At 39.3% G+C, this 14,368-nt stretch overlaps 1 protein-coding gene across 1 annotated transcript in view; it reads left to right on the top strand.

Annotated features, from left to right (window-relative positions):
- CUBN (cubilin) overlaps window positions 1-14,368 on the top strand; it is a 259,194-nt gene that overhangs the window by 35,567 nt on the left and 209,259 nt on the right. The window contains exons 17-19 of the mRNA NM_001192575.1: window positions 1,056-1,243; window positions 13,542-13,686; window positions 13,907-14,085. Of these exons, the coding sequence (NP_001179504.1) occupies window positions 1,056-1,243; window positions 13,542-13,686; window positions 13,907-14,085 (512 nt within the window). The remainder of the gene's footprint in view (window positions 1-1,055; window positions 1,244-13,541; window positions 13,687-13,906; window positions 14,086-14,368) is intronic.

Here is a 14,368-nt window from a genome sequence, read left to right as displayed (position 1 = left end):
TACCTTGATGACTAGGAGCTTAATATCAACTTGAAGGACAGTGCTTTGCTCATAGCTGTTCTGTATTTTACTGTGGGGCTGAGGATGACTTACTCATACTGATTATGTGTATTTATAAATATTTCTTTCATTGCTACAAATTTCTTTGTTTTCCTAGTGTTCTATTATTAATGCTATAATACTCCTTAGCCCCTAAATTCGGGGATCCACTTATGGTAAATATGTGTGAGGCCCCTAAAATTAAATAATTCATACATTAGTTCCTTAGCTGTTATTGGGTGTGTTGTTGGGAGAAACAAAAGGGAAATGCAGTCTCTCTTGAGATATGTCAGATTTATAGCTATTTTATCTTTAACTTGCATTGCTACCTTAAAGCAAACCAACCAAAAAAAAAAAAAAAAACAGTGAAATGCTCCATCATTTTATTTTTTATTTTAGGTCTGTAGAGGATTTTGTTCTTCACATACATCATTGTGCCCTGATGAGAATTCACAAGAGAAACACCTTTTAAGTCTCAATATCAGGAAAGATAACAAGAAACATCTTTTCACTAGTCTTCTTTCCTCATTTATTTTGGCTTCAGGCTGAATCTGCTGCTGACTTTCTGTAATTTCTGTAGCCCATACCTGTTTTCTGTGCGTAACAACTTCCCCCCCACCCCCGACCATATCTTGCTATTCTGTATTCATTATTCCTTTAATCCGTTTCATTTTTCTAGTTACATATTTTATTTTGTTACATATGTTATATAAACTGCCTCACATCTCTTTGGCATGCAGGAAAGCATAAATGCATTTCAAAAGCAATTTATCTAAGAGGATGTTAGATTGAAAGTTAGATCACACATTTCTATAGCCATTTCTTTAGGCTGTCCCACAAATACATGTCAAGCTGAAAAATCTTGTAATGAAAAGTCTAAGTCTGTTCAGGGTGAATAGAGTGGGAGTATGATGGTATGTATGTGTGTATAATTTTTAAAAATTGTGTCTCATGCCTGGGAGCTGGAGGAATGTCTGTCTGCGTGACCTTTCCCTTCTCTTCTATGCTGTCTTTAGCGGACCTACAATGTGGAGGGAACTACACAGACCCAGAGGGTCTTCTCTTTGCCGATTTGTCTGGACCTTTCATGCACGACAGACAATGCATCTACACCATAAAGCAGCCCCCGGGAGAGCAAATACAGGTCAACTTCACCGTCGTGGAGCTGGAAGGCCAAAGTGGCTGTTCTCATAGTTACATTGAGGTAAGCTTTGCTACTGAGTGACCCTTAGATAATGTTTGTCAACATTTTTTTATATTCTGTAGAGCCGAGGTCTTCAAATGGTTGTTGGGTCTACGGCGCCCAGATCACCTGGATGGTCTGGATGTTAGGTAGTATAAACCTGTGTCCTGTCCCAGACTTCCTGAATCAGTACCTCTAGGGAATCAGCTCAGCAATCTGTGCTTTCACAGATTCCCCTGCCCACCAACCCAGCCAGCTGATTTTGTTGCAGGCTAAGGTCTAACAACACCTGTTCTAGAGAATATGAAAGAATTTTGCCAAAAATAGATCTACAGATGGTGAAACAGGAGATGGGTAATAGAATAGCAAAGGACAAAAATGAAAGCTGAGACTAGAAATTCATAGTAGTGCTACATTACAAGCTATTAAGTGTTAGTCACTCAGTCATGTCTGACACTTTGTGACCCCATGGACTGTAGCCCAGCAGGCTCCTCTGTCCATGGAATTCTCCAGATAAGAATACAGGAGTGGGTAGCCATTCCCTTCTCTAAGGGATTTTCCTGACCCAGGGATCAAACCTGGGTTTCCTGCATTGCAGGCAGATTCTTTACTGTCTGAGCCACCAGGGAAGCCCACAAGCTTCTAAACTGAGCCCTAATAACCAGGGTGAATGAAAATGAGTAAAACTAATAGCATTTACTAATAGGATACAGAATTCAGAGATTGTACAGGACAGTTTTACATGGGAGGAAACTCACCCCAGAAAAGTAAAAGGCCTTGCCTGGGTGAGCTAGATAGTCAGTGGCAGAGAGTGAACTTAAAGCATTGAATAATCTTTGTTTTAGAGATTTTTTTTTTCTTCATCAGTTCTGCTTGCCCTCCTACTGAAAATTTTAACTCTGATTTAAATGTGTGTAATGGATGTAATAAGAAGACTATCTGAGACAAAAAGGCAGCTTTTGTTTGCCTCGTCTGGTATTTCACTGGTCAAGCCACAAATTAAAGTGTAGAGTAAGAGAAACAAAATACTTTTTGTTGGGTACAATCATTTTCAATAAACTTAGGGAGGCACTGACAATTATGTTTGCCCATGAAAGTTAGACCAATTCATTTTTCCAGGAAAAACCCAAGTAACCTCTTACCTTCTTCCCTCCTCCACATGTAGAGAGAGGAAGCATAGAATTCTAGCATAAGATCTGGACTTAACTCAATAATGAACAAGTACATTGACAATGAAACCACAGTAATATATTTTAAATCTAGAAGTTTTAAACTCAGATGGTAAATGTGTATATTCATTCAGTTTATGTTTTCTAAAGTCCCTCATAAAGTACATCAGAGTTTTTCATTATGAAGCAATTTTAGGCATTGTTATATAAATAAAAACTAAATTTCCAACATCTTTTTTTTTTTTTTAAATTGAAGAATAGTAAAAATAGTTCACACTTAGAGAGTACTTACTGTGCTAGATGCCCTTACTCCCTGGGGGAAACTTTCTGCAACTGTGATTATCTTCCCATTTGTGGGCCACCTACCTGGTGTTATGGGTCTTGACTATATTGCATCTCTGCCATTCCTGCCTATCTCATTATGGTTCCTTATTTACATATTTAGTTGGGAATCTCTTCTGCTAGTCTTCAGGTTGTTCTCATTGATAGCTGCTCTGTAAATAGTTGTAAATTTGGTGTCTCCATCGGAGGAACTGAGCTCTGGGTCTTTCTATTCCACCATCTCCACCCAACACTCTAAGTTCTTATTTTCGTTCAGTCCTGTGATGACTGTATACTGAAACTGGTAGTTGCTCAGTTGTGTCCAACTCTGCAACCCCATGGATTGGAGCCTGCCAATCTCATCTAGCCATGGAATTCTCCAGGTAAGAATACTGGAGTGGGTAGCCATTCCCTTTTCCAGGTGGACTGAATCCAGGTCTCCTGCATTGCAGGCCGATTCTTTACCATTTGAGCCACTAGTGAAGCCTTGGACAATTCTTTATCTACATACTTGAGTTCCTACTTCTGTAAGATGCCCTACCTTTCCTCCTACACTTTATAAGGATAAATCAAGGAAATAAATAAAAAAAGAAGCTTGAAGAATTAAAAACATTACAAATGCAAGTCTTTTCAGGTCAAATTTCTGCCTCCTGCCTTGAACGCATTAGTTCAGAGACATCGGATGAGAACCTTTCATAGTTGGCCACTGAAGTATCAACATTCTAATGTGCACTAATAACCACAGAGTCTTGATCAAATGTCCCTCAAGGGTTATTGATGGAAAAAATAAAAGAACTTTGTTATCAGAAGGACAGGTCATATACAGTGATTTGAATAATTGAATAGACTTTTCTATATAACCTTGACTGTCCTACAGAAATACAGCCAATTGATTTATAGAAATTTAGCACCAGCAGGGTCTCAGAAGTCATTTAATACAAATCCTTAATTTTACAAATGAGAAAATTGAGATCACAAAGGTCAAATTCTGGTTATTGTTGGAACAGGATTTAGCTGTACCTACATGTAGTAGTCTAGATAGATGTATACTGACTTAGATCAAAGTTCTGACCTTTAATCATATCTACCTACTGGGAAAATTTGTGAACTAAGCCCTTTTAGGAAAAGTATATCCAACACTTTTCATATGCTTTAGACAGTGGGTAAAGTGATACTGGAACCAAATTCAAATGACATTATTATGACTCAATATATCATTCTCCTCAATGTTGGTTTTAGTTTTAAAAAGTGTTTAAAATGACATGTTTAATCAAAGGAGTAAACAAAGAAGTGTAGTATTTAAGATATTGCTGGTTTGGAAGAAGGATGATTTTGCCATTTATTAACTCTATTTGTGTGAGAGAGAAGGACCACCCCCCTCCCCGCCACATTTTAGAAAGGATGAAGAACAGAAAGGTAATTCTAGATAGGTGTGGGAGAATGATTATAGGAACTCTTCTTTTGAGTGGGAACAGATGCTGGGAAAGATTGAAGGCAGGAGAAGAAGGGGACAACAGAGGATGAGATGGTTGGATGGCATCACCGACTCAATGGACATAAGTTTGAGTAAACTCTGGGAGTTGGTGATGGACAGAGAGGCCTGGTGGGCTGCAGTTCATGGGGTCGCAAAGAGTCAGACACGACTGAGTGAACTAAACTAAACTGAGATGTATTTCTAAGAATCCCAAATCTTCTCATTTATAACTCCAGATGTCTTGTTGCCATGTGAATATGTCCTTTAAATGTAGATTAAAATGTCAATCTCTAGTATGTCTCTTTCACATGTAGTGTGGTTTGGAAAGACTTTGTGTTCAGTAAGAAAGCTCCATAAACATTTATTTGAGAATAAAATTTAACTGCAAAGGATCATAAATGTGGTATTGCCACATTCAGTGTAGCATATCTTTCTTCTTTTTTAAACAAGAAACATACATTTATATTTTAATTCTTGGACTTATATCACTTCTCAGCTAAAGTTTCCACTTCTAAAAATGTATATTGCCCACGGGTGATGTGGCTTGTAACAAAAGAGTAAGTATAGCAAGAATAGATCAACTGTTGTCCGCCTGTTTTGTTAAGAGAGCTTTTAAATTGTAAAGACTAGTTCAACAAATGTGAAGAACTATCTTTCCAGAATAAAAAGCAGCACCTAATTAATATTCCATAAGTGATGTAAGTCATCAGAACTCTGAGTGAAGGACACATAAGGTAGTAATGAAAGTTTAATTTTAATCCCAGAGAATCAAGTACTAGGCTGAATAATAATCTCAGAAGCTTGTGTGATGCTGCCAGCAGGGCTTGAAATGGGGTATGGAAGGAAATGAATACAGCTGTTGCCCTCACTAGATCTCCTTGACCCATCCCACATCGTCTGTTCCCTCCCCACCAAGACAGGAAAGGGAGCAGGAGGAGAGGGGCCTTCTGGGGAAACAGGAGGCTTCTGGGGAAGTTGTTCCTTCTTAGAAGAAGAAAGAAAAACAAAAACAAACTATGATTAATAAGACAGGGAGAAGTAAGTAACACTAAATTTGGCTTCTGAAATCTAAGGCATGTGTACCCATTCTACAAGTATCACTAATTGACAGATTAATCATATTTTAGACCTCTTGCCAATCCCAGAAAATTCACAATGCAGAAATTGTACATCTCTTTATAATGAGAAGCAAGTAGAAATAACTGTTAAAAAATTTAAATGTCCGACTTCTTGAAAACCTATAAACACTCTCCTGAGTAATTACTGGGTTAAGGAAGGAAATAGAAAGTGAAATGAAAGACAATGTAGAAAGTAAAAAGAAAGTGCTACAAATCAAAGCCAGATAAAATCTCTAAGATTTTAAAGAAAGAATAAAATTAATGGGGAAGGGGGAAGCACAGTCAGCTGGAAGACTGAAGACCGGTCTTCCCTCTGAACCTCTCATCACCTCCTACCTCCCTCCTTCCTCTCCTCCACTCCCATTGCTCCCGGCTGGGCCCTGCACAGATCTCCCCACTCCCCACAGGTCTTGGGATGACTTCAGATTCACAAAGGACCTCTTTTTACTCTTTGTCAGACAGCAGAGCTGTTCAGCTCCAGCCTCAGAATTGGGTGAGGGAGGTCTGTGACTTCCCGTCTGCCTCAGTTCACTGGGCACCCTCAAGGGGATGTGTTGGTCAGAGCCTCATGACTGTGATGATTTACAGAAAAGTCCTTAAGGACATAAACCCAAAAGACAGAGAAAGAGTAAGACCTCTGACAAATGAAGCTGGAATGCGGCTGCAGCAAGCAGATACACCAGAGTAGCATGTTTTCTAGTGAAGCACAGGTTGAAATCAATTTTAGTTCAAAGAAGTGTCTTTCCAGAGATGGCAGAAAGAAAGAAGACATCGGGCGATGTCCAGTAACTTGCATTCTTATCATATTGGATTTGGAGTTTTGGCAGAGACTAGAAACATTTGGCTAATTTCTTAGCATTTTTGTTGTCAGCACAGTTTTTCCAAAATTGCTTTGTCATCCTGATGCCTTTTAATGAAGTGATAAAATATGCTTTTGTTCAGGTGAAAACAGTTCTACCCATTGGCACGGTGGGAGCCAGGGAATAGACTGAGATGGTAGAACCACCTAGGTTTGGAGTTTCAAGGGATTGTATGGCATAAATCCTTCCTGTGTGTAGAGGAGTTGTGTGCTCATGTGGAGATCACAAACCCCACGGAACTAGTGAGATGGAGAGCAGTGAGTGAGAAGAGGAGCTATGAAAATCAAGATCATCAGGAAAACTCCAGGGGCTTTCCTGGTGACTCAGTGGTAAAGAATTCTCCTGCCAATGAAGGAGATGTGGGTTAGATCCCTGATTCAGAAATATCCCACATGCCACAGAGCGATAAGCCAATGAGCCACAACTATTGCGCCTGTGCTCTAGAGCCTGGGAACCGCAACTAGTGAGCCCACGTGTCCTAGAGCCTGTGCTCCACAACAAGAAAAGCCGCTTCCATGAGATGCCTGTCCACCGCAACTAGAGAGTAGCCCCTGCTTGCAACAACTAGAGAAAGCCCAGATGCATCAACAAAGGCCCAGCACACTCACTAATAAGAAAGGAAGGAAGGAAGAGAAAGAAAAAGAAAGAAAGCTCCAAATTATTGGAGCACATCAAGAGGATGGCTAGCGCTCTCTGATATAAATGGAACAATATTGCATGGAAACATGAGAAAGGACTTTGACTCTCTGTTTCACTAAAGGCAAGATATTTAACATCAGTTAAACTCAGCTTCTTCATCCATAATAGAAACAGTAAGACTACTCTTTAAAGAATAATTAGAAGAGGTCATTCACCCACTTATCTATTCATTCTCTGCATGGTTAATCAAACAAAGTTCATGCCAGGTTCTGTGTTGGGGATGGGTGTATAAAGCACAGAGATATTAAACATGCAAGCATACAATTACATACTTTCAAGGTGGGAAAAGTATCATGAAGGAAAGAAATATATGAGTGAAAATAACAGGACTGATGCCTTTAGTTGAACGTTAGAGGTAGCTTCCCTAAGGATGTCACATTTTGAGTCTGAAGATGAGAAGGGATTAGAAATGCAAAGATCCAGGAGAAGGAGGAACTGAGAAAAAAAAAATTCGACAAATATGAAGAACTGAAAATAGACTCTGTGGCTAGAATCAACAGAGGCGATGTAGAGAGAAACAGGAGTTACACAGGAACTAAATCTTGTAGGGCTTTGTACATGGATGTGAATGTACTGAGCTTTGCTCAGTGAAAAGGGAAACTATTCAAATGTTCTTAGCCTGACTGAGCGACTTCACTTTCACTTTTCACTTTCATGCATTGGAGAAGGAAATGGCAACCCACTCCAGTGTTCTTGCCTGGAGAATCCCAGGAACGGCGGAGCCTGGTGGGCTGCCGTATATGGGGTCGCACAGAGTCGGACACGACTGAAGCGGCTTAGCAGCAGCAGCAGCACAGTGTCTGGCACACCAGGAAATGAAAGTTAACATGACGGTGATTCCAATGATGACAGTGGGAGGAGGAGAGAGGGTGGCAGCAGCTGACATACTGGAGTTTTCAATCATGTAGGTCCGTCTAGTCAAGGCTATGGTTTTTCCAGTGGCCTCGTATGGATGTGAGAGTTGGACTGTGAAGAAGGCTGAGCGCTGAAGAATTGATGCTTTTGGACTGTGGTGTTGGAGAAGACTCTTATGAGTCCCTTGGGCTGCAAGGAGATCCAACCAGCCCATCCTAAAGGAGATCAGCCCTGGGTGTTCTTTGGAAGGACTGATGCTAAAGCTGAAACTCCAGTACTTTGGCCACCTCATGTGAAGAGTTGACTCATTGGAAAAGACTCTGATGCTGGGAGGGATTGGGGGCAGGAGGAGAAGGGGACGACAGAGGATGAGATGGCTGGATGGCATCACCGACTCGATGGACGTGAGTTTGTGAGAACTCCGAGAGATGGTGATAGACAGGGAGGCCTGGCGTGATGTGATTCATGGGGTCGCAAAGAGTCAGATGTGACTGAGTGACTGAACTGAACTGAACTGAGGAACACACTTCTAGGTAAAACTAGACATGTACTCCATGTTTTAGAAAAGCAGATTAAAGAAACAAAGGACAAATTTACTTTATTGGTAGAGATAGTAAAAGCAATACTATTTCAAGAGGCATAAAAAGCTTTAAAAATTTAACTATGAAATCACAAAACATAATAATTGTGAAAGATAATAACCTAAGAAAACTATTTTTAGTCCTTGTGGCTTCTGTCATCTCTTACTCCTCACCCTTTAATCTATCATTTGGAAGGGGGTCCCATTCCCCTCCAGATGAACGAAGGTTGGTCTCCAGGATCAAGTCTTTACTTAGCTAAGGGGCATTTCAGCTTGAGGCTCACGTCACTAGAAGCCACATGTTAAATGCTACTGTATAGTAAGGTTAGTAAGGCTCTGATTTTAGCTGTCTCAGTTGAACCAAGCCTAAGTGCCAGCATATTTGGTTTGCTTTGAATTAGGATGTGATACTTAACCATATTTTAAAAATCATTTTATCTGGACACAAATCTGGACACATAGCAGATACAAACAAATGAACACATGTATTAAGACCTTGCACTGGGACCTGATCCATTATAGATGTTAAAGCTTACTTGTCACTGGGCTCCAGACACACCCACAGTTCATATAAACTGTATTTTTAAGCCTAATTAGTTTTAGCTCTTTCTACAGGACATGGTTCTTTTTTTTTTTTAATTGATTTTTATTGGAGTATGGTTGCTTTACAATGTTGTTTTAGTTTCTGCTGTACAGCAAAGCGAATCAGCTCTCTATATACATGCATCCCCTCGTTTTTGGATTTCCTTCCTATTTAGATCACCAAGACACAGTTTCTTTTTAAGAACTAATTTTTTAAATTAAAAAACACACTTTTGTATGAGTAGTTTGTCATCAGGAACTAGATCCATCTGCTGAAGGTAAAAATCAGAAGCCATTTGGGCTGTCCTGTAGGGTTAAATCATAGGTCACAGGTTATAAATTCGATCTCTGAGCCTGAAAAAAATCAGTGTTTGCTGAATAAATAGCACAATCAATGAAAAATCTGGGCCTCATCCACAGAACAGTAAAATTTGAAATGGTCCTTGTCATTTCTTTGCAAATGTGACCTACAGTAAAGAATGGATTTGGTGTGGTGATGCCTCTGCAAGTGACCATGGCATGACTTTAGCTGACTTTTATTTTTGGAGGATAATTGCTTTACAGTGTTGTGGTGGTCTCTGCTATACACCAACGTGAGTCAGTCATAATTATGTGTGTGTGTGTGTGTGTATATATATATATATATATATATATATTCCTTCTCTCTTGAGTCTCCCTCCTATGCCCCATTCCACCCAGCTGACTTCTTAAAAAAAAACTATATTTTTGGTTCAAACCAGGCTCAAATATGAGTCATCTTTCTCTAGTTTAGATTTCAATAATGAAAAGTCAACAACAATAAAATCAGAAACAATAACGGAAAATTTCTATGGCTTACAACGACTTATGCTTATTCTCCACACATGTTAACATGTCAGTGTGGGGTCAGGGGCATCTCTGCTGATCTGGTCCCCTGTTCCATCTGTCCCTGGGACCCCAGCTCTTAGTCTTGTAAGAGCAGAAAAGAAAAGGTGGTTGAATTACGTAGTGACTCCCAAAGCTTGTTCTTGGAAACAGGCACATCACTTCTGCTCACATTCATTTGGGCAAAGCAAGCCCTGTGGCCAAGCCCAGAGTCAAGGACGAGGACAAGTCAAGGCCGTTTAATAATGGCCATAGGGAAGCAGCACAAGTCACACGGCAATGAGCTTGTGAGATATTCAGTCTCTTTCTGGAAGGATGTGAGTAATTAGAAAAATAACACATTCTGTCCCCTTGCACAAGCACAAAAGAAAGAGGTTTTTGTGATGTGCAAATTCACAAGTCCTCTGATATTGAATGCAGGATGTGCATTTAGTATCACTCTAGAGCATTCAGGGGTTGTGGTTATAGTATCGCCATGCCTAGGATCTAGGGAGAATACAGACTTTCAGAATTAATAAGGTTTCATTTCCACAGAGAGTGAGAGAAACATAGCCAAAATCAATTGTACCTTCTAGGTTTAAAGCCCTTGAGCCCTATAAGTTCCTCTTAAAACATTTGGGCTGCAACTGCCTTTCTCCTTGCCGAAGTCCTTGAATTTCATTAGTGAGGCCCAGGGGAATGGCCCACTTTAGCCAGCTCTGCTGCTATTTGGCTGTTTTTCTTCCGCCTTGTCATCTTCTAATGGGCAAAAGAGAAGAGAGAGACATTCGCTGCAGTCTTAGCAGAAGCGAATGGCACCCTGGAGGATTCCAGAACAGGAAGATCTCTTACTCTGTGTTTCATGCTTTCTGGTTTCTAAGCACGGTAGTATGTCTCTAACAAAAATTGAACCATCATACCACGCCTTAAAATTAATGAATCAGCAAGCATCCATCAGAGTTTTTAGCAGAGTTTCGTGTTAGAAGATGAAGGTGATACAGGAATTTTCTCTTCCCTAAGAGATCTGCTGTTTGGTTGGAGACCTATGTAACATAAATTAATGGCAGTATGTGAAATTTAATGTTACAGCTCACAGAAAGGAACTGGTTTGGGATGAGTCATTGGAAAGGCATGCAGTTTCCAACATCTGTGTAAGATTTTATCATATGGCTGTACCATGATTTATTCAATCACCCTCCTATTATTAGACATTTGGAATATTTTCGATTCTTATGTTTATAGAGCATATTGATGTGGAACCTCATGTGTCTTTGAATCTTGAATGATTTCCTTATGACAGAGTGTTAGAAGTGAAGTTACCAGGTCCAAAACTATGAACATTTCCAAGACTCTTGATACATTTGTCTAGTTACTTTCCAGAAATTTATACTCCCACCAGCTAAGGATGGGAGTAACATGTTACCGTATCTCCACCAGCTTTGGCTATGGTACTTGTAAGCTCTTCCCTTTACTGTCCATTCCCCTTGACCTGGATGTTCTTTCAATTTTCAGTTTAAAAGTTATTTCTGCTGAGAAATATTCCCTAATTTTCTGTGGGAGTTCGGAGTATTTGGTTAAGTCAGTGGTTCTCTACACTTCAAGACCTTCCAGTGTGACTATTATACTATTCTGAAGTGAAATTCATAGATGATATCAGTTCACATTGTATACATACATTATGTAAATAAATCTGTAAGTGTAAGATTTAGGAGAACTAAAGCAAAGTAAAAGAACTTATGTCAGTGTGTTAAAAGCCCGGGCAAGCTGCACTTGAAGACAGAATGAAGTCATAAATTGTTTGCTCCCTGATCCATATGAATGCTACACTAAAAATGCAAGCTGACATGGCCATGTGGGTTGGAGATGAATTTTCTGACATGGTGACCAATTCTTGACAGATTTCCAGGAATAAAAAATAACTTCTTTTGATTTACACTCTACTTGTAATCCTGGAAAATCTGGTACATACTAGAACTGAGCAGAAGTATTTTGCATCTGGTATATAAAATCGAGGTAGATTTTACATTTATAACTGTCACTGCAAAGAAGGACACACAGGACACAGGAGAACCCTTGTTGTGTGTGACTGTCTCTCACATTTCAGGGTGTTTCATATCTCCAGTCCCCAGCCACTAAATGCCAACAGCACCCCAACCACCTTCATGCTAGTAATTAAAACAAAGCCAAAAATTGCCTTCACAGATTTCCAGAATGTTCAGTTGAGGTACCTATGGAGAACCATTGTGTTAAGCAATATCAGCACGCTCTACATTCTCAAACATGACAGTCATGCTTTTGGGGGAAAAAAAAATACACTTGCTTGTTGTGCACTTCTGTGAGTGGCGACTCTTTCACAGTGACGTCACAGGCACAGGTGCTGGTGTTTGTTGATACCTTGATAATGTTAGCTGTGGGGGTGGAGCTATGTTTGGACAGGTAGCTCTTCCAAAAGAATTCTGTAGAACAAAAGTAGTTATGTATATTCATAGAAGAATTTCTGATTTGAGTGAGAAACTTCTGAAAGGTCAAGAATAGCAACAGTTACTCTTTAGTCCACTTTTTCTAGAACTAGGCATTTTGCTAAGGAATTCACGTGTTGGTTTCATCTATTTGATCCAGCTCCTTGAGTGTGGCTTAGATTTAGTAGCTTGTTCGAAGTTATTAAGTGTGGAGGTTTGCCAGCGACAGAGGTGGGAATTGAATACAGTTTAGGACTCCACAGACCAGATTCATGGCCACCACACTATAAGATACTGACTGTTGATTTAAAATGCTGCTGCTAAGTCGCTTCAGTCGTGTCCGACCCTGTGCGACCCCATAGACGGCAGCCCACCAGGCTCCCCTGTCCCTGGGATTCTCCAGACAAGAACACTGGAGTGGGTTGCCATTTCCTTCTCCAATGCATGGAAGTGAATAGTGAAAGTGAAGTCGCTCAGTCATGTCTGACTCTGTGCGACCCCATAGACGGCAGCCCACCAGGCTCCCCCGTCCATGGGATTTTCCAGGTAAGAGTACTGGAGTGGGGTGCCATTGCCTTCTCTGTGACTTAAAATAGGTGGTCTTTATTATATAAAGGACACTTCTTTTTGCTCCTGACTTTCTAAGAGTTTTGCTTCTAATAAATAGAAATGCTGACACTTTTTGCCATCTATAGAGATAAAATAGTTTAGCTTATTGGATCTATTGGCAAGTTTAATTTATAATTTCTAATAGTCCTTGCATCACCCTTATCCTCATGTTTGTTTTGATACATAAGCCTACAAAGAAAGTGAATTCACTTTTCTTGAACTGTTTAGGATTTTTGTATCTATATTAATAGATGAGATCTACTCATAGTTTTCCTTTGTATTATCTGTGTTGGGCTTTGGTGAGATGATTCTGAGAATAATTATTTGGGAATTGTTCCATGTTTGTGGGTTCTTTAGAACAAATTATGTATGGGAATTGTCTTTTCCTTTAATGTCTAATTTAATTTACCAGGTAGAGCATCTTCTAGAAGGTTTTTTTGGGGGAAACTAATTATTTGTAATATTTTAAGTTTTATCCATGACTTATTATCTACTCAGATTTTATTTTTCTCCTTCTTGAGATAATTTTAGTAATTTAGATTTTTCTGGGGACAAACATTTCAAACATTCAACTATATTAACATAGTGTTGTCCCTAAAATTATTATACAAGTTTTTCAGAATCTGTGTATTTTTATCACCTTTGTCATTTTCAATTTTTTGTATTTGTGCTCATTTTCTTTTTTATTCTTTTTCTTTGTCGATTAGTTTCTTAATTAGGATTACAGATCCATTTTATTTTTCTCTTTAGGTTCGAGATGATCAAACCTTACTTGGAAAAGTCTGTGGCAATGAAACCCTCTCTCACATTAAATCCATTACTAACAGTATCTGGATCAGGCTTAAAATGGATGTTTCTGTTGTCAGAGCTAGTTTCAGTGCTGTTTATCAAGTGGGTAAGAAAATTTAATTTTTAAATGTCTCATTTGCATGATTGTAACATTTTCATTTCTTGAAATATTTTAGTCATTCTGTGTCCTCGAGTAGTAAGGGGAAAATTCTAATTGTAAGGTCACATTGCATTATATCTTTATGCAGGCTGAAACTCTGCAATAAAATTGAGGGCAACAGTCATTTATCTCTGGACAAATACTACTGTTGTTTTCATACTCACAGCTTGCGGAGGAGAATTGACTGGAGAGGGGATCATTCGCTCGCCCTTTTACCCTAATGTGTATCCAGGAGAAAGGGTCTGTGTGTGGACCATCCGCCAGCCCCAAAGTCAAGTGGTTCTTCTCAACTTCACTGCCTTTGACATGGGAGGTTCTGCCCACTGTGATACAGATTATGTCGAGGTGAGAGTAAAACACTTGAATATCTGCATTTGATTAGATGTTATTAAAAATATTATGTCATGTTATTCTCACTCAGTTACATGAAACAAAACTAGTTTATAGATGCAAAATCCTTAACAAAATTCTAGCTAACTGGATCCAGCAGCATATAAAGAGGATTATATAGCCCAGAAATGCAAGGCTGCTATACATCCAAAAATAGTCAGTATAAAATAAAGGGGGAAAATAACCACATAATTACCTCAATAGATGCAAATAAAAAGCATTTGACAAAGTTCAGTAT

This window comes from Bos taurus, chromosome 13 (assembly GCF_002263795.3).
Source record: "Bos taurus isolate L1 Dominette 01449 registration number 42190680 breed Hereford chromosome 13, ARS-UCD2.0, whole genome shotgun sequence".
In the NCBI taxonomy this organism is placed as follows: Eukaryota; Metazoa; Chordata; class Mammalia; order Artiodactyla; family Bovidae; genus Bos; species Bos taurus.
The sequence above is the reverse complement of the archived record's forward strand: the minus strand, read 5'-3'. Positions and strand labels throughout refer to the sequence as shown.